The sequence below is a fragment of the Cherax quadricarinatus genome, chromosome 77, assembly GCF_038502225.1.
Source record: "Cherax quadricarinatus isolate ZL_2023a chromosome 77, ASM3850222v1, whole genome shotgun sequence".
Classification (NCBI taxonomy): Eukaryota; Metazoa; Arthropoda; class Malacostraca; order Decapoda; family Parastacidae; genus Cherax; species Cherax quadricarinatus.
In genome coordinates this window covers 8,812,206-8,839,624 of record NC_091368.1, presented here as the reverse complement: position 1 = coordinate 8,839,624, position 27,419 = coordinate 8,812,206, and the positions used below count along the sequence as shown (strand labels likewise).

Genomic DNA, 27,419 nt, shown 5'->3' with positions numbered 1-27,419 from the left:
TCTCTCCTTCACTCTCCCTCACCTTCATTCACCCTCACCCTTCCTCACTCTCCTTCACTTTCCTGTCTTTCTCCATCTCTCTCCAGCACAACTCACCCAACACAGTAACGTTGGCAGCAGCCCAGATGGGTGGGTTAGTCTGGGTGGGTCCCACCTGGCACTGATACTCTCCGTCCTCAGTAATAGTGATTCCGCTGATGACCAGGTGATGCTCCCCTAGCGCCGGGTCACCTGAGTAGGTGTACCTCGGGTACCCCGGTACCTGACGCTCGAAACCTGTAAAAATAAACACCTGTGTTATTAAGACATTACTGTATAACATTTAGCATGTAACACCTGCCACCAACCACCCAGCATGTAACACCTAGCATATGTCACCTACTACCTGGCATATAATACCTATCACCTGGCATAATACCACCCACCCAGGATATGTCACCTACTTCCTCGCATATGACATCTACCACCTACCATATAACACCTACCACTTAACATATATCACCTAATTCCCGGGATATAATAGGAACTACCTAGCATTTGGCGCCTACTAACATCAACTAACATTAAAATATAACATTGAATCTCTCTCTCTCTCTCTCTCTCTCTCTCTCTCTATATATATATATATATATATATATATATATATATATATATATATATATATATATATATATATATATATATATATATATATATATATATATATATGTCGTGCCGAATAGGCAGAACTTGCGACCTTGGCTTAAATAGCAACGCTCATCTTGCCATATAGGACAAGCTAAAATTTGTGTATGCAATAATTTCGCCAAAATCATTCTGAACCTAACGAAAAAAATATATTTCACTGTGTTTGCTTAGTATTAAATTACTGTAAACAAATCTAAAATATATTTAGTTGGGTTAGGCTAAAATAAATTGTTCTTGTTATAATAAGGTTAGGTAAGTTTTCTAAGATTCTTTTGGAGCAAAATTAAAAATTTTTACATTAAAATTAATGAAAAAAAACATATCTTTAAAAGTATAAGAGAAAATTTTAGAAAGGATTTAATTTTAAATGAGTTCTTGCTAATTGACCAGTTTTACATATTCGGCACGACATATATATATATAAATATATATATATATATATATATATATATATATATATATATATATATATATATATATATATATATATATATATATATATATCAATCAGCTAAATCTTGTAAGTCAAGGTAATTTATATGATGCTAGTCAGGTTCAGTCACATCAGTCACTGAATGTTAGTCAAGTTCGGTCACTTGATGTTAGCTAGGTACAAATACTTAATATACTGCTAAGTACTAGTTAATACAGTAAAAACTATTAGCTACAATCGCACTGCTAATCAAGGTGCTCGGGACAGAAGGAATTCTGATACTAAATTCGTAACTGTAGATAAACGGCTGAGAGAACCGACAAGCTGATAATTTAGACACATGTGCAAACCTTGGGTATCTTTATTAAGAAAATGTATCGCCACGCAGTTGCTGTAGGGTGAGGGACTGATTACTCAAACTCTCTCTAATTTTCATTCTTCTATGGACTTATGAAGCCACTATGTGGCGAAACGTTTCTACAGTAAACATTCCCTACTTTAAATGGTGATTAATACACAGTCATGAAAACATTTAAGCTGGAACATAGTAAACGCATCGTCTCTTCAACATAATTTTACCTCCATTATTCTAACACAAAAAATGGTAAGCGTGTTACTAGCGGCAGGGAAAAAAAAGGAAAAACGAACTACCCTTGATGTATGAGGTGTTTATGAAATTCCCTGTAGTGTTTATGAAATTCCCTGCAGTGTTTATGAAATTCCCTGTAGTGTTTATGAAATTCCCTGTAGTGTTTATGAAATTCCCTGCAGTGTTTATGAAATTCCCTGTAATGTTTATGAAATTCCACGTAGTGTTTATGAAATTCCACGTAGTGTTTATGAAATTCCCTGTATTGTTTATGAAATTCCCTGTAGTGTTTATGAAATTCCCTGTAGTGTTTATGAAATTCCCTGTAGTGTTTATGAAATTCCCTGCAGTGTTTATGAAATTCCCTGTAATGTTTATGAAATTCCCTGTAATGTTTATGAAATTCCCTGTAGTGTTTATGAAATTCCCTGTAGTGTTTAGGAAATTCCCTGTAATGTTTATGAAATTCCCTGTAGTGTTTATGAAATTCCCTGTAGTGTTTATGAAATTTCCTGTAGTGTTTATGAACTTCCCTGTAGTGTTTATGAAATTCCCTGTGGTGTTTATGAAATTCCCTGTAGTGTTTATGAAATTCCCCGTAATGTTTATGAAATTCCCTGTAGTGTTTATGAAATTCCCTGTAGTGTTTATGAAATTCCCTGTAGTGTTTATGAAATTCCCTGTAGTGTTTATGAAATTCCCTGTAGTGTTTATGAAATTCCCTGTAGTGTTTATGAAATTCCCTGTAGTGTTTATGAAATTCCCTGTAGTGTTTATGAAATTCCCTGTAGTGTTTAGGAAATTCCCTGTAATGTTTATGAAATTCCGTGTAGTGTTTATGAAATTCCCTGTAGTGTTTATGAAATTCCCTGTAGTGTTTATGAAATTCCCTGTAGTGTTTATGAAATTCCCTGTAGTGTTTATGAAATTCCCTGTAGTGTTTATGAAATTCCCTGTAGTGTTTATGAAATTCCCTGTAGTGTTTATGAAATTCCCTGTAGTGTTTATGAAATTCCCTGTAGTGTTTATGAAATTCCCTGTAGTGTTTATGAAATTCCCTTCAGTGTTTATGAAATTCCCTGTAGTGTTTATGAAATTCCCTGTAGTGTTTATGAAATTCCCTGTAGTGTTTATGAAATTCCCTGCAGTGTTTATGAAATTCCCTGTAGTGTTTATGAAATTCCCTGTAGTGTTTATGAAATTCCCTGTAATGTTTATGAAATTCCCTGTAATGTTTATGAAATTCCCTGTAATGTTTATGAAATTCCCTGTAATGTTTATGAAATTCCCTGTAATGTTTATGAAATTCCCTGTAGCGTTTATAAAATTCCCTGTAGTGTTTATAAAATTCCCTGTAGTGTTTATAAAATTCCCTGTAATGTTTATAAAATTCCCTGTAATGTTTATAAAATTCCCTGTAGTGTTTATAAAATTCCTTGTAGTGTTTATGAAATTCCCTGTAATTATAAAATTCCCTGTAGTGTTTATGAAATTCCCTGTAATGTTTATAAAATTCCCTGTAATGTTTATAAAATTCCCTGTAATGTTTATAAAATTCCCTGTAATGTTTATAAAATTCCCTGTAATGTTTATAAAATTCCCTGTAATGTTTATAAAATTCCCTGTAATGTTTATAAAATTCCCTGTAATGTTTATAAAATTCCCTGTAATGTTTATAAAATTCCCTGTAATGTTTATAAAATTCCCTATAATGTTTATAAACAATCGTTCATCGGGCAAATACTTATGTGTTTAATTAGTAGAAAAAGTTAGCGGTAAAGTTCACTTATTTATATACAAGAAAGGTCAGTAATTTTTCACACACGATCCATAACCATAATATAATGTGTGATATCGCCTGAATTATTATGAAAAATAAATTATTATTGTTATATATCTATTATATAATTCCAATAGTCTAATGATATATTTTTTTATCGTTGATAGCTAGCACTGAAATATGTATTATTGTATAACTCATTTATTTTTTTATATACACCTCATTTTTTAGTAATGATGTACGTGGGATGTATCTAATTACTCACTAGTTCCCGGCTATACAAAATTGTGAATTTTAATTTTTGAGGGGGTGGATGGGTAAGCCAGTGGAAGGCCTCGGTCAGATGACCAAAAAAGCTCCAGTGGCCGATCATCATGTGACTAAGACTCACGTCAGGAAACACTTGTCCTGTTTCCTGACCAGTCTTACCTAACCTAACCAGGCTAGATGGATGACAGTTTTGACTGGATGATTCCGAGCTCCGCCGTGTATAAACGTTATATTTGGTAGTCGCTACTACTGGCAGTTGTGTCAACATTTGCTGACCAGAGAGATACCTTACAATTGCCTGCCGTGGCACTCTCTGAGCTAGCGTTGTGGGAGAAGGTCGTACCTTCCCTACTCCACCTCTACTCACCTTGTGTGTATTCTATTCCTGGTAGTTTTGGTAGCTTATAATCTATGTGAGGCGAGTCTAATGTCTTGCTCTCTGTCGGACTATCTAGGCGAGTACTAACAGGAAGCGCGGCTGTCTCGCGAACAGCAGACTGAGGATCAAGCCTCCACCACGTCTATCGTTTAATAACCCACATGGGTTTAGGGTTAAACGTGAATTATAGGAATTTCTGTCGAACTATGTTCTCTGGGCTTTGTTTTGATTTGCAAAGATTGCCATGTTAAAGGTCGTGTGTCAGAAGACACTTGAGATCCTGAGTCTAACTCTTGGTGTAACATCCCAGTGAGGTGTCTACACACTGTTGTAGTCGACAACTGCATGTTTCTCAACTTAATTTCAGCTATTATCATTAATGTGATATTCTTTTTTTTTTGGGATTACATTGTTGCTGGTTCCCAGATAGGTCAGTTGTGTGTCTCCATTTTCTTGCCCAGTGCTGTATGCTGCATTCTGCTGCTGTGTGCTGTATTCTGCTGCTGTGTGCTCTAGTTCATGACTTCTCTCAGCAAGCTGTGTTGTGTCTAAGCTGGTGTCAAAACAGTGCTTTATTTAGGTGTCAGTCTTTTTATTACCTTACTTAGGTATGTATATTATGCACAATAAAGCACAAGGATGTACAGACAAACATGTACATGAGTATATTTAAACGTGAATATATTAACCCTAGACATATTAAATAAAATTCCCAAACTTTCGAGTAAGTTTTCCCAGGTCACCCTAACATGGCCTTTTATTTTTGACATGAGCCTTCAAGCACTTATTACTGTGTTAAGCAACTTGCTCCTGTCAGCCAGTGTAGAATTAATTTTGTTACTCGGTGTTATGAACCAGTTTGAGGTCAGTTATCATGGGTGGAAATGTAGACTGACTTCTTGATAAACTTCCATTATACAGGGTGTTATCAATATATTGACCCAATTTGAGAAGAAACTGCTTTGAAATTGTGTCCATCAATTTGAAACACCCTGCATTTAATAATATATGAAAAAAGGAACACTGCTGCAGGCCTGTTGGCCTGTGCTAGGCCGGTCCAGGTCACCTACTGGCCCAGTCTGCTAGCTGAACCAGTTAGGTTATATATGTGTACAAGTCAGGGAACGGGTGGGGTTCGTACCTATGGCAAGTGAGTCCTATAATTCAGCTGTCAGCTCACACGCTGTGGGACCGGGGTTCGATCCACGAACTAGAGACAACGTTGGTCATGATCCATGTCACCTGCTGCATTTGTTCACCTAGCAGCAAGTAGGTTCCTGGGTGTTAGGCGACTGGTGTGGGTTACCCAGTGGAAACGAGGTAGACAAGCTAATGACATCCTGGCTTACTGGATTATCCTGGGTTAGTCTTGAGGGCTATTATTATTATTATTATTATTATTATTATTATTATTATTATTATTATTAAGAAGATAATTAACAACAAAAATAACAAGAACAGCAATAACAATAATATCATATAGTAATAATAATAATTAATATTATTAATAATATAATAATTAACCTGGGTTATTAACCCGGAGGGTTAATTTGTTCGGCTTAAATTATGCGACTTATATCAAACTACCTGAATATATTTAGTGTTTCTTATGTAATTGTTCATTATACCATACATCCTCTCTTATGTTTACCCTCTTCCTTCTCCCCTCTTCCTACTCCCCTCTTTCTTCTCCCCTCTTTCTTCTTCCCTCTTCCTACTCCCCTCTTTCTTCTCCCCTCTTCCTTCTCCCCTCTTTCTTCTCTCCTCTTCCTTCTCCCCTCTTTCTTCTCCCCTCTTCCTTCTCCCCTCTTTCTTCTCCCCTCTTCCTTCTCCCCTCTTTCTTCTCCCCACTTCCTTCTCCCCTCTTCCTTCTCCCCTCTTACTTCTCCCCTCTTCCTTCTCCCCTCTTTCTTCTCCCCTCTTCCTTCTCCCCTCTTCCTTCTCCCCTCTTTCTTCTCCCCTCTTCCTTCTCCCCTCTTCCTTCTCCCCTCTTCCTACTCCCCTCTTTCTTCTCCCCTCTTCCTTCTCCCCTCTTTCTTCTCCCCTCTTCCTTCTCCCCTCTTTCTTCTCCCCTCTTCCTTCTCCCCTCTTCCTACTCCCCTCTTTCTTCTCCCCTCTTCCTTCTCCTCTCTTTCTTCTCCCCTCTTCCGTCTCCCCTATTCCTACTCCCCTCTTCCTACTCCCCTCTTTCTTCTTCCCTCTTCCTTCTCCTCTCTTATCCCCTCTTTCTTCTCCCCTCTTCCTACTCCCCACTTTCTTCTCCCCTCTTCCTTCTCCCCTCTTTCTTCTCTCCTCTTCCTTCTCCCCTCTTCCTTCTCCCCTCTTCCTACTCCCCTCTTTCTTCTCCCCTCTTCCTTCTCCCCTCTTTCTTCTCCCCTCTTCCTTCTCCCCTCTTCCTTCTCCCCTCTTCCTTCTCCCCTCTTCCTTCTCCCCTCTTTCTTCTCCCCTCTTCCTTCTCCCCTCTTCCTACTCCCCTCTTTCTTCTCCCCTCTTCCTTCTCCCCTCTTCCTTCTCTCCTCTTCCTACTCCCCTCTTTCTTCTCCCCTCTTCCTACTCCCCTCTTTCTTCTCCCCTCTTCCTTCTCCCCTCTTTCTTCTCCCCTCTTCCTTCTCCCCTCTTCCTTCTCCCCTCTTCCTTCTCCCCTCTTCCTTCTCCCCTCTTTCTTCTCCCCTCTTCCTTCTCCCCTCATCCTTCTCCCCTCTTTCTTCTCCCCTCTTCCTTCTCCCCTCTTCCTTTTCCCCTCTTTCTTCTCCCCTCTTCCTTCTCCCCTCTTCCTTCTCCCCTCTTCCTACTCCCCTCTTCCTTCTCCCTTCTTCCTTCTCCCCTCTTCCTACTCCCCTCTTCCCTCTTCCCTCTTCCTTCCCTTCCTTTCACACATATACACAAAGGTACATATAGCCGTACATATACGTATATAAACAGAGCGAGGCGAGCTAGTTGCCTCAGTCAGCTAATCTGTCTACCACTTAACTCGTCACAAAACAGCTTTCTGGGTGTTAACACTGTCAGTTGTGTCTTGGAAAACCATCACGAGGATGGTAGTGGCTAGTTACAATAAGTGTCAGGGGCCCAAGATTGTTCAACTGCCTCCCAGGATACATAAGGGGAATTACCAATAGACCCCTGGCTGTCTTCAAGAAGGCACTGGACACACACCTAAAATTGGTACCACCAGCCGGTGCTGTGGTTCTTACCCCGGTTTACGTGCGGCCAGCAGTAACAGTCTGGTTGATCAGACCCTGATCCACCACGAGGCCTGGTCTCAGACCGGGCCGCGGGGGCGTTGACCCCTGAAACCCTCTCCAGGTATACCTAATATCCATCCTGTGGATGGTAGTGACTAGTTTATTGTGCACCTAATATCCATCCTGTAGATGGTAGCGACTAGTTTATTGTGCACCTAATATCCATCCTGTAGACGGTAGCGACTAGTATATTGTGCACCTAATATCCATCCTGTAGATGGTAGTGACTAGTTTATTGTGCACCTAATATCCATCCTGTAGATGGTAGTGACTAGTTTATTGTGCACCTAATATCCATCCTGTGGATGGTAGTGACTAGTTTATTGTGCACCTAATAGCCATCCTGTAGATGGTAGTGACTAGTATATTGTGCACCTAATATCCATCCTGTAGATGGTAGCGACTAGTTTATTGTGCACCTAATATCCATACTGTAGATGGTAGCGACTAGTTTATTGTGCACCTAATATCCATCTTGTTGTATTCAAGACTACTAGCATCAGTCAGGATGTTTAGTATGTTAGGTACACATTCTCAGGCATTTCTTCCTTATATCATTTATTACAGAATAGATCAACATTTTTCCTAATTTCCGAGGTCTAAAATAGGATTAAAAATATATTTTATTATTCGAGAAAAAGGCAGGAATGTTAGGATATAAAGATAAGAAACGTTAGGTTAAAGACGATGTAATACAATGAAAGAGGTAAATTGAAACAGCATACAGAAAGAGGAGTAAGACTCGGGAAATACAGAGGAATTTAGAAGACAGATTTCACACATTTGTCAAGATGGGAAGACAGGTCAATGATGCTTCAATATCTGGATGCTGTGGTGTTGACAGATGCTCAGCTGATAGTTACTTTCCTTGCCTGCTCCTCCTCCTCCTCCTCCTCCTCCTTCTTCTTCTTCTTCTTCTCCTCCTCCTCCTCCTTCTTCTCCTCCTCCTCCTCCTTCTTCTTCTCCTCCTCCTTCTTCTTCTCCTCCTTCTTCTTCTCCTCCTTCTCCTCCTTCTTCTTCTCCTCCTTCTCCTCCTTCTTCTCCTCCTTCTCCTCCTCCTTCTCCTCTTTCTCCTCCTTCTTCTCATCCTTCTCCTCCTTCTTCTTCTCCTCCTTCTCCTCCTTCTTCTTCTCCTCCTTCTCCTCCTTCTTCTCCTCCTTCTCCTCCTTCTTCTTCTCCTCCTTCTCCTCCTCCTTCTTCTCCTCCTCCTCCTTCTTCTTCTTCTCCTGCTCCTTCTCCTCCTTCTTCTCCTTCTTCTTCTCCTCCTTCTCCTCCTTCTTCTTCTCCTCCTTCTCCTCCTCCTTCTTCTTCTCCTCCTTCTCCTCTTCCTCTCTCTCCTCGTCCTCCTAGACCCAATATAATGTAGAATCATTTCAGGAGGGGAAGCCTTTAGATCACTGAGGAAAATCAAGAAATGGAGAAGGAAAAGAAAAGAAGGAGGAGGAAAGAGATAACAATGAAGCGGAATTAACACAAGAAGATTTTTATTATCAGGACAAATCACCGGCTGAAGAACGGCTTTGATGAGAAGTTTACACAGTAAGATCTTCACGGCTGAAGAACGGCTTTGATGAGAAGTTTACACAGTAAGATCTTCACGGCTGAAGAACGGCTTTGATGAGAAGTTTATACAGTAAGATCTTCACGGCTGAAGAACGGCTTTGATGAGAAGTTTACACAGTAAGATCTTCACGGCTGAAGAACGGCTTTGATGAGAAGTTTACACAGTAAGATCTTCACGGCTGAAGAACGGCTTTGAGGAGAAGTTTACACAGTAAGATCTTCACGGCTGAAGAACGGCTTTGATGAGAAGTTTACACAGTAAGATCTTCACGGCTGAAGAACGGCTTTGATGAGAAGTTTATACAGTAAGATCTTCACGGCTGAAGAACGGCTTTGAGGAGAAGTTTACACAGTAAGATCTTCACGGCTGAAGAACGGCTTTGAGGAGAAGTTTACACAGTAAGATCTTCACGGCTGAAGAACGGCTTTGATGAGAAGTTTACACAGTAAGATCTTCACGGCAGAAGAACGGCTTTGAGGAGAAGTTTACACAGTAAGATCTTCACGGCTGAAGAACGGCTTTGAGGAGAAGTTTACACAGTAAGATCTTCACGGCTGAAGAACGGCTTTGATGAGAAGTTTACACAGTAAGATCTTCACGGCAGAAGAACGGCTTTGAGGAGAAGTTTACACAGTAAGATCTTCACGGCTGAAGAACGGCTTTGAGGAGAAGTTTACACAGTAAGATCTTCACGGCTGAAGAACGGCTTTGAGGAGAAGTTTACACAGTAAGATCTTCACGGCTGAAGAACGGCTTTGATGAGAAGTTTACACAGTAAGATCTTCACGGCTGAAGAACGGCTTTGATGAGAAGTTTACACAGTAAGATCTTCACGGCTGAAGAACGGCTTTGAGGAGAAGTTTACACAGTAAGATCTTCACGGCTGAAGAACGGCTTTGATGAGATGTTTGCACAGTAAGATCTTCACGGCTGAAGAACGGCTTTGATGAGAAGTTTACACAGTAAGATCTTCACGGCTGAAGAACGGCTTTGAGGAGAAGTTTACACAGTAAGATCTTCACGGCTGAAGAACGGCTTTGAGGAGAAGTTTACACAGTAAGATCTTCACGGCTGAAGAACGGCTTTGAGGAGAAGTTTACACAGTAAGATCTTCACGGCTGAAGAACGGCTTTGATGAGAAGTTTACACAGTAAGATATTCACGGCTGAAGAACGGCTTTGAGGAGAAGTTTACACAGTAAGATCTTCACGGCTGAAGAACGGCTTTGATGAGAAGTTTACACAGTAAGATCTTCACGGCTGAAGAACGACTTTGATGAGAAGTTTACACAGTAAGATCTTCACGGCTGAAGAACGGCTTTGAGGAGAAGTTTACACAGTAAGATCTTCACGGCTGAAGAACGGCTTTGATGAGAAGTTTACACAGATCATCACGGCTGAAGAACGGCTTTGATGAGAAGTTTACACAGTAAGATCTTCACGGCTGAAGAACGGCTTTGAGGAGAAGTTTACACAGTAAGATCTTCAAGGCTGAAGAACGGCATTGATGAGAAGTTTACACAGTAAGATCTTCACGGCTGAAGAACGGCTTTGATGAGAAGTTTACACAGTAAGATCTTCAGGGCTGAAGAACGGCTTTGATGAGAAGTTTACACAGTAAGATCTTCACGGCTGAAGAACGGCTTTGATGAGAAGTTTACACAGTAAGATCTTCACGGCTGAAGAACGGCTTTGAGGAGAAGTTTACACAGTAAGATCTTCACGGCTGAAGAACGGCTTTGATGAGAAGTTTACACAGTAAGATCTTCACGGCTGAAGAACGGCTTTGAGGAGAAGTTTACACAGTAAGATCTTCACGGCTGAAGAACGGCTTTGATGAGAAGTTTACACAGTAAGATCTTCACGGCTGAAGAACGGCTTTGATGAGAAGTTTACACAGTAAGATCTTCACGGCTGAAGAACGGCTTTGATGAGAAGTTTACACAGTAAGATCTTCACGGCTGAAGAACGGCTTTGATGAGAAGTTTACACAGTAAGATCTTCACGGCTGAAGAACGGCTTTGAGGAGAAGTTTACACAGTAAGATCTTCACGGCTGAAGAACGGTTTTGAGGAGAAGTTTACACAGTAAGATCTTCACGGCTGAAGAACGGCTTTGAGGAGAAGTTTACACAGAAAGATCTTCACGGCTGAAGAACGGCTTTGATGAGAAGTTTACACAGTAAGATCTTCACGGCTGAAGAACGGCTTTGATGAGAAGTTTACACAGTAAGATCTTCACGGCTGAAGAACGGCTTTGATGAGAAGTTTACACAGTAAGATCTTCACGGCTGAAGAACGGCTTTGATGAGAAGTTTACACAGTAAGATCTTCACGGCTGAAGAACGGCTTTGAGGAGAAGTTTACACAGTAAGATCTTCACGGCTGAAGAACGGCTTTGAGGAGAAGTTTACACAGTAAGATCTTCACGGCTGAAGAACGGCTTTGAGGAGAAGTTTACACAGTAAGATCTTCACGGCTGAAGAACGGCTTTGATGAGAAGTTTACACAGTAAGATCTTCACGGCTGAAGAACGGCTTTGAGGAGAAGTTTACACAGTAAGATCTTCACGGCTGAAGAACGGCTTTGATGAGAAGTTTACACAGTAAGATCTTCACGGCTGAAGAACGGCTTTGATGAGAAGTTTACACAGTAAGATCTTCACGGCTGAAGAACGGCTTTGAGGAGAAGTTTACACAGTAAGATCTTCACGGCTGAAGAACGGCTTTGATGAGAAGTTTACACAGATCATCACGGCTGAAGAACGGCTTTGATGAGAAGTTTACACAGTAAGATCTTCACGGCTGAAGAACGGCTTTGAGGAGAAGTTTACACAGTAAGATCTTCAAGGCTGAAGAACGGCTTTGATGAGAAGTTTACACAGTAAGATCTTCACGGCTGAAGAACGGCTTTGATGAGAAGTTTACACAGTAAGATCTTCAGGGCTGAAGAACGGCTTTGATGAGAAGTTTACACAGTAAGATCTTCACGGCTGAAGAACGGCTTTGATGAGAAGTTTACACAGTAAGATCTTCACGGCTGAAGAACGGCTTTGAGGAGAAGTTTACACAGTAAGATCTTCACGGCTGAAGAACGGCTTTGATGAGAAGTTTACACAGTAAGATCTTCACGGCTGAAGAACGGCTTTGATGAGAAGTTTACACAGTAAGATCTTCACGGCTGAAGAACGGCTTTGATGAGAAGTTTACACAGTAAGATCTTCACGGCTGAAGAACGGCTTTGATGAGAAGTTTACACAGTAAGATCTTCACGGCTGAAGAACGGCTTTGATGAGAAGTTTACACAGTAAGATCTTCACGGCTGAAGAACGGCTTTGATGAGAAGTTTACACAGTAAGATCTTCACGGCTGAAGAACGGCTTTGGTGAGAAGTTTACATAGTAAGATCTTCACGGCTGAAGAACGGCTTTGAGGAGAAGTTTACACAGTAAGATCTTCACGGCTGAAGAACGGCTTTGAGGAGAAGTTTACACAGTAAGATCTTCACGGCTGAAGAACGGTTTTGAGGAGAAGTTTACACAGTAAGATCTTCACGGCTGAAGAACGGCTTTGAGGAGAAGTTTACACAGTAAGATCTTCACGGCTGAAGAACGGCTTTGATGAGAAGTTTACACAGTAAGATCTTCACGGCTGAAGAACGGCTTTGATGAGAAGTTTACACAGTAAGATCTTCACGGCTGAAGAACGGCTTTGATGAGAAGTTTACACAGTAAGATCTTCACGGCTGAAGAACGGCTTTGATGAGAAGTTTACACAGTAAGATCTTCACGGCTGAAGAACGGCTTTGATGAGAAGTTTACACAGTAAGATCTTCACATCTGAAGAACGGCTTTGATGAGAAGTTTACACAGTAAGATCTTCACGGCTGAAGAACGGCTTTGATGAGAAGTTTACACAGTAAGATCTTCACGGCTGAAGAACGGCTTTGATGAGAAGTTTACACAGTAAGATCTTCACGGCTGAAGAACGGCTTTGAGGAGAAGTTTACACAGTAAGATCTTCACGGCTGAAGAACGGCTTTGAGGGGAAGTTTACACAGTAAGATCTTCACGGCTGAAGAACGGCTTTGATGAGAAGTTTACACAGTAAGATCTTCACGGCTGAAGAACGGCTTTGATGAGAAGTTTACACAGTAAGATCTTCACGGCTGAAGAACGGCTTTGATGAGAAGTTTACACAGTAAGATCTTCACGGCTGAAGAACGGCTTTGAGGAGAAGTTTACACAGTAAGATCTTCACGGCTGAAGAACGGCTTTGAGGAGAAGTTTACACAGTAAGATCTTCACGGCTGAAGAACGGCTTTGATGAGAAGTTTACACAGTAAGATCTTCACGGCTGAAGAACGGCTTTGAGGAGAAGTTTACACAGTAAGATCTTCACGGCTGAAGAACGGCTTTGATGAGAAGTTTACACAGTAAGATCTTCACGGCTGAAGAACGGCTTTGATGAGAAGTTTACACAGTAAGATCTTCACGGCTGAAGAACGGCTTTGAGGAGAAGTTTACACAGTAAGATCTTCACGGCTGAAGAACGGCTTTGAGGAGAAGTTTACACAGTAAGATCTTCACGGCTGAAGAACGGCTTTGATGAGAAGTTTACACAGTAAGATCTTCAAGGCTGAAGAACGGCTTTGATGAGAAGTTTACACAGTAAGATCTTCACGGCTGAAGAACGGCTTTGATGAGAAGTTTACACAGTAAGATCTTCACGGCTGAAGAACGGCTTTGAGGAGAAGTTTACACAGTAAGATCTTCACGGCTGAAGAACGGCTTTGAGGAGAAGTTTACACAGTAAGATCTTCACGGCTGAAGAACGGCTTTGATGAGAAGTTTACACAGTAAGATCTTCACGGCTGAAGAACGGCTTTGATGAGAAGTTTACACAGTAAGATCTTCACGGCTGAAGAACGGCTTTGAGGAGAAGTTTACACAGTAAGATCTTCACGGCTGAAGAACGGCTTTGATGAGAAGTTTACACAGTAAGATCTTCACGGCTGAAGAACGGCTTTGATGAGAAGTTTACACAGTAAGATCTTCACGGCTGAAGAACGGCTTTGATGAGAAGTTTACACAGTAAGATCTTCACGGCTGAAGAACGGCTTTGAGGAGAAGTTTACACAGTAAGATCTTCACGGCTGAAGAACGGCTTTGAGGAGAAGTTTACACAGTAAGATCTTCACGGCTGAAGAACGGCTTTGATGAGAAGTTTACACAGTAAGATCTTCACGGCTGAAGAACGGCTTTGATGAGAAGTTTACACAGTAAGATCTTCACTGTCTTTATTGGCGCTCAGAACTAATCCACATGGAGACACAAACTCAGAAAATTAATTGATCTGTTTATTTCCATCCCTTGTTGGGGTCCTCTTCAGCAGATCTAAAAATGAGGAGGATCTCAGTAAAGCGTCGAAATATACAGATCAATTAGTTATTTATTTCCCCATGTGCGTTATTATCAGACTTTCTTTACTTATTTTTTATTGATATAATAAAACCCAAAATTCTTCATTGATATTCATAATTATATTCACAATTCATCATATTATGAATTAAAATTCATGACTTTTTGATAGGATGATTTTCAATAAATATGAAAACACAAAAATCTAGTTATTTTTTTTTTTTTGCCATTACCGATTTTTTTATTCACTATTTCGTGTTTTCTGTTGTGAATTATATACTCTGGATTTTGTACGTTTTATGCACTCTACATTATGCACTCAGCATTATGCACTCAGCATTATGCACTCAGCATTATGCACTCAGCATTATGCACTCAGCATTATGCACTCAGCATTATGCACCCAGCATTATGCACTCAGCATTATGCACTCAGCATTATGCACCCAGCATTATGCACTCAGCATTATGCACTCAGCATTATGCACTCAGCATTATGCACTCAGCATTATGCACTCTACATTATGCACCCAGCATTATGCACTCAGCATTATGCACTCAGCATTATGCACTCAGCATTATGCACTCAGCATTATGCACTCTACATTATGCACTCAGCATTATGCACTCAGCATTATGCACTCAGCATTATGCACTCAGCATTATGCACTCAGCATTATGCACTCTACATTATGCACTCAGCATTATGCACTCAGCATTATGCACTCAGCATTATGCACTCAGCATTATGCACTCAGCATTATGCACTCAGCATTATGCACTCTACATTATGCACCCAGCATTATGCACTCAGCATTATGCACTCAGCATTATGCACTCAGCATTATGCACTCAGCATTATGCACTCTACATTATGCACCCAGCATTATGCACTCAGCATTATGCACTCAGCATTATGCACTCAGCATTATGCACTCAGCATTATGCACTCTACATTATGCACCCAGCATTATGCACTCAGCATTATGCACTCAGCATTATGCACTCAGCATTATGCACTCAGCATTATGCACTCAGCATTATGCACTCAGCATTATGCACTCTACATTATGCACCCAGCATTATGCACTCAGCATTATGCACTCAGCATTATGCACTCAGCATTATGCACTCAGCATTATGCACTCTACATTATGCACCCAGCATTATGCACTCAGCATTATGCACTCAGCATTATGTACTCAGCATTATGCACTCAGCATTATGCACTCAGCATTATGCACTCAGCATTATGCACTCTACATTATGCACCCAGCATTATGCACTCAGCATTATGCACTCAGCATTATGCACCCAGCATTATGCACTCAGCATTATGCACTCAGCATTATGCACTCAGCATTATGCACTCAGCATTATGCACTCTACATTATGCACCCAGCATTATGCACTCAGCATTATGCACTCAGCATTATGCACTCAGCATTATGCACTCAGCATTATGCACTCTACATTATGCACCCAGCATTATGCACTCAGCATTATGCACTCAGCATTATGCACTCAGCATTATGCACTCAGCATTATGCACTCTACATTATGCACCCAGCATTATGCACTCAGCATTATGCACTCAGCATTATGCACTCAGCATTATGCACTCAGCATTATGCACTCTACATTATGCACCCAGCATTATGCACTCAGCATTATGCACTCAGCATTATGCACTCAGCATTATGCACTCAGCATTATGCACTCTACATTATGCACCCAGCATTATGCACTCAGCATTATGCACTCAGCATTATGCACTCAGCATTATGCACTCAGCATTATGCACTCTACATTATGCACCCAGCATTATGCACTCAGCATTATGCACTCAGCATTATGCACTCAGCATTATGCACTCAGCATTATGCACTCAGCATTATGCACTCAGCATTATGCACTCTACATTATGCACCCAGCATTATGCACTCAGCATTATGCACTCAGCATTATGCACTCAGCATTATGCACTCTACATTATGCACCCAGCATTATGCACTCAGCATTATGCACTCAGCATTATGCACTCAGCATTATGCACTCTACATTATGCACCCAGCATTATGCACTCAGCATTATGCACTCAGCATTATGCACTCAGCATTATGCACTCTACATTATGCACCCAGCATTATGCACTCAGCATTATGCACTCAGCATTATGCACTCAGCATTATGCACTCAGCATTATGCACTCAGCATTATGCACTCAGCATTATGCACTCTACATTATGCACCCAGCATTATGCACTCAGCATTATGCACTCAGCATTATGCACTCAGCATTATGCACTCAGCATTATGCACTCTACATTATGCACCCAGCATTATGCACTCAGCATTATGCACTCAGCATTATGCACTCAGCATTATGCACTCAGCATTATGCACTCTACATTATGCACCCAGCATTATGCACTCAGCATTATGCACTCAGCATTATGCACTCAGCATTATGCACTCAGCATTATGCACTCAGCATTATGCACTCAGCATTATGCACTCTACATTATGCACCCAGCATTATGCACTCAGCATTATGCACTCAGCATTATGCACTCAGCATTATGCACTCTACATTATGCACCCAGCATTATGCACTCAGCATTATGCACTCAGCATTATGCACTCAGCATTATGCACTCTACATTATGCACCCAGCATTATGCACTCAGCATTATGCACTCAGCATTATGCACTCAGCATTATGCACTCTACATTATGCACCCAGCATTATGCACTCAGCATTATGCACTCAGCATTATGCACTCAGCATTATGCACTCAGCATTATGCACTCAGCATTATGCACTCAGCATTATGCACTCTACATTATGCACCCAGCATTATGCACTCAGCATTATGCACTCAGCATTATGCACTCAGCATTATGCACTCAGCATTATGCACTCTACATTATGCACTCAGCATTATGCACTCTACATTATGCACCCAGCATTATGCATTCAGCATTATGCACTCTACATTATGCACCCAGCATTATGCACTCAGCATTATGCACCCAGCATTATGCACTCAGCATTATGCACTCTACATTATGCACTCAGCATTACGCACTCAGCATTACGCACTCAGCATTACGCACTCAGCATTACGCACTCAGCATTATGCACTCTATACGCATACTGTTTACATACATTCCGTCAGGGTTCGTTAGTTACTCAAGTATTATTCAGTAAAGAACAAAGAGGCACAATAACGTGACTGGAAGAATGCATAATTAACCAACGCATAAGAGAAGCTTAGACGACGTTTCGGTCCGACTTGAACGGCTTCGATGTTTCGGTACAAATCGGACAGAGAAGTCATCGAACGTTTCTCTCTCGTATGGGCGGGATATTTGTCTTTATTCAATAATTTGTACCTTTAATGGAAGACTTGTTGATTGTTGGTTATTTTGAGTCTCTTTCTTGCTTGACCCAGAGTTGTTTATGCTTGATTTGTGTCTTTTTTTTTTAACTCTCTTTCTTGCTTGACGCAGAGTTGTTTATGCTTGATTTGTGTCTTTTTTTTTTTTTTTTAATTTATTGCTTGACGCAGAGTTGTTTATGCTTAATTTGTGTCGTTTTTTTTTTTTTTTTGACTTTCTTGCTTGACCCAGAGTTGTTTATGCTTCATTTGTGTCTTTTTTTTTTTTTTTTTTTTTTTTTTACTCTTCCTTGCTTGACTTAGTATTCTCTGGTAAATATTTGCGCTAATAAATAGCATAATTTGTAAGACTTAGCAGATTCTACTAGCTTATGCTATCCAGGTCCTGCTAGCCCATACTAGGCAACTTCCACTCATACCCAACTATCTCTGCTCGTATGTTAGTCTAACTTATTTCAAATTTACCCAAGGTGTTCTCTTAATTGACACTAATAAGTAGTTACGCTAGTTTACAATTCTATTGCAAAGCTAATACTTTCCAAGCATCTACCCAAAATGTTACCTTGCTCACACTCCAACAGCACATCAAGTTTTAAAAACCATTTGTCTCCATTCACTCCTATCTAATAGGCTCACGCATGCTTGCTGGAAGTCCAAGCCCCTCACACACAAAACCTCCTTTACCCCCTCCCTCCAATCTTTCCTAGGCCGGCCTCTATCCCGCCTTCCCTCCATTGCTGATTTATACACTCTCGATGTCATTCTACTTTGTTCCATCCTCTCTATATGTCCGAACCACCTCAACAACCTCTCTTTACATTCCGTCAGAGGCACCAACTGTCCAATCTTCTGTTTATTTGTTCATTTGTTTTTGTGTTCATTCCTGTCGTTTTCACAACTTTTTAAAACCCACACAAATAACCCTCTCATAGGAGAGAGAAGCTTACGACGGCGTTTCGGTACGACTTGAACCATTCACTTCCACTTTGTAAATGGTCAAAGTCGGACCGAAACCTCATTGTAAGCTTCTCTCTCCTATGTGCGGGTTATTTGTGTATTGTTCCAGCCATGGTATTGTACCTTTTTGTTCTTTTAAAACCCACGTCTTGATATGAGGCCGAGAAGACGATTCGTATTACTGTCAACACTTACGAACTCCTGTCTCTGTCTTGTCTCTGACTTGAGTTCAATAATATTGATCGTGGAACTGGATTGGATCTCGCTACCGTCCGCAATGAGCTTTTTTGCCAACACTACATCATTTAAGTCAGCCTGCAGCTCTCTGGTGTTCTAAGTTATATATTTTGAACTGTGTTGCTATTTATTCTGTCGGGTATGTCAGGGGATTTAGACTCTGAACAGCGAGAAGCTCAACACTAATCCATGTTGAAATCCACGTAGGATTAGCTCCCATTCAGCTTCCCTGTCATTTATGCAGCCATGCCTCTGGTTCTAACACTCAACCCTGCCTCTGTCCACGAGAGAATTTCTTCTCTAATACCGTGTGCTGGTACTTTCTTCAGCCTCCTAATGAACTATTTTATTATTATTATTATTACTACTACTACTACTACTACCATAAGTAGTAGTAGTAGTAGTAGCAGTATTCACGGCAAGTGTTAAACAAGTCAGGGTTACACAGTGCCGTCTGGCACACTATCAAAAAATCTTTTATGAATGCAAATCAAGTCCTGCTCTGGCCCGTTGTTTTAGATTTATCAGATACAAAAGTCTGCAAATTAGGTAGTCAGTAACGACCTCTTGTGAAGCCTCTGAAACTCATTGATCCAGTTATGTTAATTAAGCTTGACTCCTCATTACATTAGCAATTATTGATGTCAGTAAATTTCCTGTTGTGAGGGCAAAGCTAATTTGTCGGTAATTAGGAGCAAAAGACTTAATACCGCATTATGTGAGATCTACAATTACTATCTTAGTTAGGTTAGGTAAAGTTGATCAGGAAACAGGACAAGTGTTTCCTGGTGCGGGTCTTATGCACAAGTAAACCTCATAGAAGAATGGAACATGTGAAGGGACTTGAGCTAGAGTACGACACAGCCATGATAGGAGAATGGAACGTATGAGGGGACTTGAGCTAGAGTACGACACAGCCTCGATAGGAGAATGGAACGTATGAGGGGACTTGAGCTAGAGTACGACACAGCCTCGATAGGAGAATGGAACGTATGAGGGGACTTGAGCTAGAGTACGACACAGCCTCGATAGGAGAATGGAAGGAATGAGGGGACTTGAGCTAGAGTACGACACAGCCTCGATAGGAGAATGGAACGTATGAGGGGACTTGAGCTAGAGTACGACACAGCCATGATAGGAGAATGGAATGTATGAGGGGACTTGAGCTAGAGTACGACACAGCCATGATAGGAGAATGGAACGTATGAGGGGACTTGAGCTAGAGTACGACACAGCCATGATAGGAGAATGGAACGTATGAGGGGACTTGAGCTAGAGTACGACACAGCCATGATAGGAGAATGGAACGTATGAGGGGACTTGAGCTAGAGTACGACACAGCCATGATAGGAGAAGGGAACGTATGAGGGGACTTGAGCTAGAGTATGACACAGCCATGATAGGAGAATGGAACGTATGAGGGGACTTGAGCTAGAGTACGACACAGCCATGATAGGAGAATGGAACGTATGAGGGGACTTGAGCTAGAGTACGACACAGCCATGATAGGAGAATGGAACGTATGAGGGGACTTGAGCTAGAGTACGACACAGCCATGATAGGAGAATGGAACGTATGAGGGGACTTGAGCTAGAGTACGACACAGCCATGATAGGAGAATGGAACGTATGAGGGGACTTGAGCTAGAGTACGACACAGCCATGATAGGAGAATGGAACGTATGAGGGGACTTGAGCTAGAGTACGACACAGCCATGATAGGAGAATGGAACGTATGAGGGGACTTGAGCTAGAGTACGACACAGCCATGATAGGAGAATGGAACGTATGAGGGGACTTGAGCTAGAGAACGACACAGCAATGATAGGAGAATGGAACGTATGAGGGGACTTGAGCTAGAGTACGACACAGCCATGATAGGAGAATGGAACGTATGAGGGGACTTGAGCTAGAGTACGACACAGACATGATAGGAGAATGGAACGTATGAGGGGACTTGAGCTAGAGTACGACACAGCCATGATAGGAGAATGGAACGTATGAGGGGACTTGAGCTAGAGTACGACACAGCCATGATAGGAGAATGGAACGTATGAGGGGACTTGAGCTAGAGTACGACACAGCCATGATAGGAGAATGGAACGTATGAGGGGACTTGAGCTAGAGTACGACACAGCCATGATAGAATGGAACGTATGAGGGGACTTGAGCTAGAGTACGACACAGCCATGATAGGAGAATGGAACGTATGAGGGGACTTGAGCTAGAGTACGACACAGCCATGATAGGAGAATGGAACGTATTAGGGGACTTGAGCTAGAGTACGACACAGCCATGATAGGAGAATGGAACGTATGAGGGGGCTTGAGCTAGAGTACGACACAGCCATGATAGGAGAATGGAACAGACGAGGGGACTTGAGCTAGAGTACGACACAGCCATGATAGGAGAATGGAACAGACGAGGGGACTTGAGCTAGAGAACGACACAGCAATGATAGGAGAATGGAACGTATGAGGGGACTTGAGCTAGAGTACGACACAGCCATGATAGGAGAATGGAACGTATGAGGGGACTTGAGCTAGAGTACGACACAGACATGATAGGAGAATGGAACGTATGAGGGGACTTGAGCTAGAGTACGACACAGCCATGATAGGAGAATGGAACGTATGAGGGGACTTGAGCTAGAGTACGACACAGCCATGATAGGAGAATGGAACGTATGAGGGGACTTGAGCTAGAGTACGACACAGCCATGATAGGAGAATGGAACGTATGAGGGGACTTGAGCTAGAGTACGACACAGCCATGATAGAATGGAACGTATGAGGGGACTTGAGCTAGAGTACGACACAGCCATGATAGGAGAATGGAACGTATGAGGGGACTTGAGCTAGAGTACGACACAGCCATGATAGGAGAATGGAACGTATTAGGGGACTTGAGCTAGAGTACGACACAGCCATGATAGGAGAATGGAACGTATGAGGGGGCTTGAGCTAGAGTACGACACAGCCATGATAGGAGAATGGAACAGACGAGGGGACTTGAGCTAGAGTACGACACAGCCATGATAGGAGAATGGAACAGACGAGGGGACTTGAGCTAGAGTACGACACAGCCATGATAGGAGAATGGAACGTATGAGGGGACTTGAGCTAGAGTACGACACATCCATGTTAGGAGAATGGAACAGACGAGGGGACTTGAGCTAGAGTACGACACAGCCATGATAGGAGAATGGAACAGACGAGGGGACTTGAGCTAGAGTACGACACAGCCATGATAGGAGAATGGAACGTATGAGGGGACTTGAGCTAGAGTACGACACATCCATGATAGGAGAATGGAACAGACGAGGGGACTTGAGCTAGAGTACGACATATATTACACCAAATACACTGTTTATCCAATTAACTTTTATTTTATCAACTCTCTCTTATTATTTTTGGAGCTAAATTCTTACCTACTTTCATTTTTCCTCTCTTTTATTTCGCTTATTCATAATCTAACTTTATTTATGTCACCACACACAAACCATACTGTTTTTTTTTATATATATATATATAACCTGACTGACGTTTAATATATTATTACCACAACAGACACAACTAATCCCTGAAAATTTTCTTAATTAAATAACATAGAATTCCTTCTTATATTCCCATTTCAATCAATTCTATTTACTTTTCATTTTTCCCTACAAATTTCATTGATCTCGAAATAAAATGTTTTAATGTCGTCAGTGTTTTTCTTTATTATTCTTCATTGTGCAAAATTTTAAGAAGTTATTTTTCTTAACGTTATTTATATTCTTAGCTTTTTATTACTGCATATATTATGGGATTCCAATCTCCTCATCTGTGAAATTGTTATTGGAATCAATAATAGTCGATACACAGTGGAACCACCCTGATGAATATATTAGATCAGGGAGTAGGTTAGGGTTGAAACCTATGACCAGTGTATGCTAAAATTCACAGGCCAGTGTGTTAACCACTGGGCCAGGTGGCTACAATAAGATTCATCCAACTAGGTATATTTCTATACACCATAGGAAGGTTAGCATGGGCCACCTTTGTGATTTGTTTGCAATCGTGTTATTACGATTTCGTGAATCCTGAAGAACATGATCTATAAATAACCCGCACATAGGAGAGGGAAACTTACGACGACGTTTGGGTCTTTCTTGGACCATTAACAAAGTCGCACTAACACTTCATTATTACTACTATTGTTACTACCATTGCTATTGTCTCCCTTCACTCACGTTTCTCTTGAGCCATTAAAACTACTCTCCCTACTTCCTACTACCACCACTACTACCACCACTACTACCACCACTACTACCACTACTACTACCACCACTACTACTACTACTACTACTATTACTATTACTACTATTACTTCCACTGCTAGACTTACCACTACCACTATTTCTTTTTCTTCCTCTCTTGGTCCCGTCCCTGTCCCCCTCGCCTATATATACTGCCTCCCTTACTCTTTTGTGTTAGTGTGGCTTTGTAAATGGCTCAAGTCGGACCGAAACGTCGCCATAAGCTTCTCTCTTCTAAGTGCAGGTTATACGTTATTGTTCCAGTCACGGCATTGTGGCTTTTAGTTCCTCATAATTTGATTAATGAGTTTCAACACGGTCTCTCGAACCGTTCTTGTCTAACAAATTTACTGCCTTTCTTCAATAAAGCATTTCAGGCATTGAACCATTAAGAAGAATAAACCTCTTCCAAGCAACACCAGAAGAAAGAACAAAACGTCGCAACACGTCTTCCTAAGCTTCTCTCAAATGCACAGGCTTTTTGTATACAATACCAAGAATACTCTATATCCATTTTTAATTACAATACTAGATCCCAGGGTGAACACAGTTATGGCATCACTGGATTCCTAGACTCATTACACGCCACCATAACTTTCATTACTCTTATAAGAAATAAACAGAACAGGTCGGGCTTGAACCCATGGCAAGTGAGTCCTGAAGCTCCCAGGCCAGTGCGCTAACCATAGTATTAAAAGTTAAATATTGTTATTAAGGTTAAATATTAAATAAGTTAATATCTCTGAAATGTTAATGCTATTACTCATTATTTGATCTGTTGAGTTGGTTATTAGTTTTATTAATATTAGTAGTATTACCCACAGTATGTTAAGTATAAGGACACAATTGCAACTAATGTGGCATTTTATTGTGGCAACGTTTCGCTCTCCAGGAACTTTATCAAGCTTTCCAGGAGCTTGGTGAAGCTCCTGGAGAGCGAAACGTTGCCACAATAAAATGTCAACATTAGTTGCACGTGTCCTTTACTTGACATAATTAATAGTTGTCAAGGGCACGTGTGTGTGTGTGTGTGTGTGTGTGTGTGTGTGTGTGTGTGTGTGTTCGCCTATTTGTACTCACCTATTTGTTGTTGCAAGGGTCGAGTCTTAGCTCCTGGCCCCCGCCTCTTCACCGGTTGCTAATGGGTCCTCTCTCCCCCTGCTCCATGAGCTTTATCAAACCTCGTCTTAAAACTATGTATGGTTTGTGTGTGTGTGTGATTTCTTTCCATCGTGTTATTACTGTTTGTTGAGTCATTTCATTACTGTTATTGAAGCCTGGCACAACCACGACACTGTTGACATTTCTGCACGACCATTCACAGCAGCAGGACTGACCAAACCTGAGAAGGAGCCGAAGTCTACCATAATACATTGCAATGTATGAACCGAACATGTAACAGGGATGAACCTGGTGAGTATGAACGGGAGATTCGAACAGAGGTGCCGAGATTAACAGGACCAGCGATCGGTGAGGATAAATTTGCTCTCTTTGTAACTCTCAGGAGTTATTACCGAGTAGAATCATTGTACGTAACTCTTCTAACTCAACATAATGTTATTAAAACTTCACGAACTTTAATGTTAAATACCTGAACTTGAGCTGTATATTATGTTAAGTGTAACATGCGTAGCTGTGACAGTCGCTTCCATGTGTTACGTAACAACGTATAATGTAACACTGTGTTGTTATTTGAATTAAATTATATTAATGTGAGATTCATTCTACTCTTCTTCCTCCTTCTCCTCCTCCTCTTTATCTTTCTTCTTTCCTCTTCCTACTCCTTCTCCTCCTCTTTCTTTTTTTCTTTCTTCCTCCTCTTCTATTTTCCCTCTTCCTCTTCTTCCTTTTTCCTCTTTTCATAATCTTCCTTTTCCCTCTTCCTCCTCCTTTTCCTCTTCCTTATTTCTCTCTTCCTTCTTCTCCTCCTCCTTTCCCTCCACTTCCTCTTCCTCCTCTTCCTCCTCCTCCTCCTCCTCCTCCTCCTCCTCCTCCTCCTCTTCCTCCTCCTCTTCTTCCTCCTCCTCTTCCTCCTGCTCCTCTGGTCTACGGATAATACAACCACCGGCTACTACATAACCAACACACATTAGTTACTATACAAGTTCTGTTACAAGGGTTCTTACAATTTCCTCAGCGGCAGCTCGAGTTTTTTTTTTTGAAATATATGACAAGTTAGCAGTGTGTGTGAGTGTGTGTGTGTGTGTGTGTGTGTGTGTGTGTGTGTGTGTGTGTGTGTGTGTGTGTGTTTGTGTTTGTATGTGTGAGTGTGTGTGTGTGTGTGTGTGTATGTGTGTGTGTGTGTGTGTGTTTGTGTTTGTGTTTGTATGTGTGAGTGTGTGTGTGTGTGTGTGTGTGTGTACTCACCTAGTTGAGGTTGCGGGGGTCGAGTCCGAGCTCCTGGCCCCGCCTCTTCACTGATCGCTACTAGGTCACTCTCCCTGAGCCGTGAGCTTTATCATACCTCTGCTTAAAGCTATGTATGGATCCTGCCTCCACTACATCGCTTCCCAAACTATTCCACTTACTGACTACTCTGTGGCTGAAGAAATACTTCCTAACATCCCTGTGATTCATCTGTGTCTTCAGCTTCCAACTGTGTCCCCTTGTTACTGTGTCCAATCTCTGGAACATCCTGTCTTTGTCCACCTTGTCGGAATGCCTCTTCACTGGTCGCTACTAGGTCACTCTCCCTGAACCGTGAGCTTTATCATACCTCTGCTTAAAGCTATGTATGGATCCTGCCTCCACTACTTCGCTTCCCAAACTATTCCACTTACTGACTACTCTGTGGCTGAAGAAATACTTCCTAACATCCCTGTGATTCATCTGTGTCTTCAACTTCCAACTGTGTCCCCTTGTTGCTGTGTCCCATCTCTGGACATCCTGTCTTTGTCCACCTTGTCAATTCCTCTCAGTATTTTGTATGTCGTTATCATGTCCCCCCTATCCCTCCTGTCCTCCAGTGTCGTCAGGTTGATTTCCCTTAACCTCTCCTCGTAGGACATACCTCTTAGCTCTGGGACTAGTCTTGTTGCAAACCTTTGCACTTTCTCTAGTTTCTTTACGTGCTTGGCTAGGTGTGGGTTCCAAACTGGTGCCACATACTCCAATATGGGCCTAACGTACACGGTGTACAGGGTCCTGAACGATTCCTTATTAAGATGTCGGAATGCTCTTCTGAGGTTTGCTAGGCGCCCATATGCTGCGGCAGTTATTTGGTTGATGTGCGCTTCAGGAGATGTGCCTGGTGTTATACTCACCCCAAGATCTTTTTCTTTGAGTGAGGTTTGTAGTCTCTGGCCCCCTAGACTGTACTCCGTCTGCGGTTTTCTTTGCCCTTCCCCAATCTTCATGACTTTGCACTTGGTGGGATTGAACTCCAGGAACCAATTGCTGGACCAGGTCTGCAGCCTGTCCAGATCCCTTTGTAGTTCTGCCTGGTCTTCGATCGAGTGTGTGTGTGTGTGTGTGTGTGTGTGTGTGTGTGTTTGTGTGTACTCACCTTTTTGTGATTGCATGGGTCAAGACTCAACTCCTGGCCCCGGCTCGTCACTGAGAGCTACTGGGTCCTCTCTCTCCCTGCTCCATGAGCTTTATCATACCTCGTCTTAAAACTATGTATGGTTCCTGCCTCCACTACATCACTTGCTAAATTATTTCACTTCCTGATAACTCTGTGGCTGAAGAAATATTTCCTAACATCTCTTTGACTCATTTGAGTCTTCAACTTCGAACTGTGACCTTTTGTTTCTGTGTTCCATCTCTGGAACATCCTGTCTCTGTCCATTCTATCTATTCCTCGCAGTATTTTGTATGTCGTTATCATGTCTCCCCTAACCCTCCTGTCCTCCAATGCCGTCAGGCCGATTTCCCTTAACCTTTCTTCGTAGGACATTCCCCTTAACTGTGTGTGTGTGTGTGTGTGTGTGTGTGTGTGTGTGTGTGTGTGTGTGTGTGTGTGTGTGTGTGCGCGCGTTCACCGAGTTATATTTATCGGGGGTCGAGGACTCGCTCTTAGCCCTCCCTCTTAGCTTCAGAAACTAGACTCTATATACTGGTTCCTGGCCTCTTGGGCCCTGTCATACCTATTTTTGAAACTTTGTATGAAGTTTGCCTCCAGCATCTCTGCATCTCAGTTTATTCCATTTGTTACCCT

The 27,419-nt window shown here is 41.7% G+C and overlaps 1 protein-coding gene across 1 annotated transcript in view; it reads right to left on the bottom strand.

Annotated features, from left to right (window-relative positions):
- LOC128702037 (nephrin-like) overlaps positions 1–27,419 on the bottom strand; it is a 406,265-nt gene that overhangs the window by 175,695 nt on the left and 203,151 nt on the right. The window contains exon 4 of the mRNA XM_070101415.1: positions 97–276. Within this exon, the coding sequence (XP_069957516.1) occupies positions 97–276 (180 nt within the window). The remainder of the gene's footprint in view (positions 1–96; positions 277–27,419) is intronic.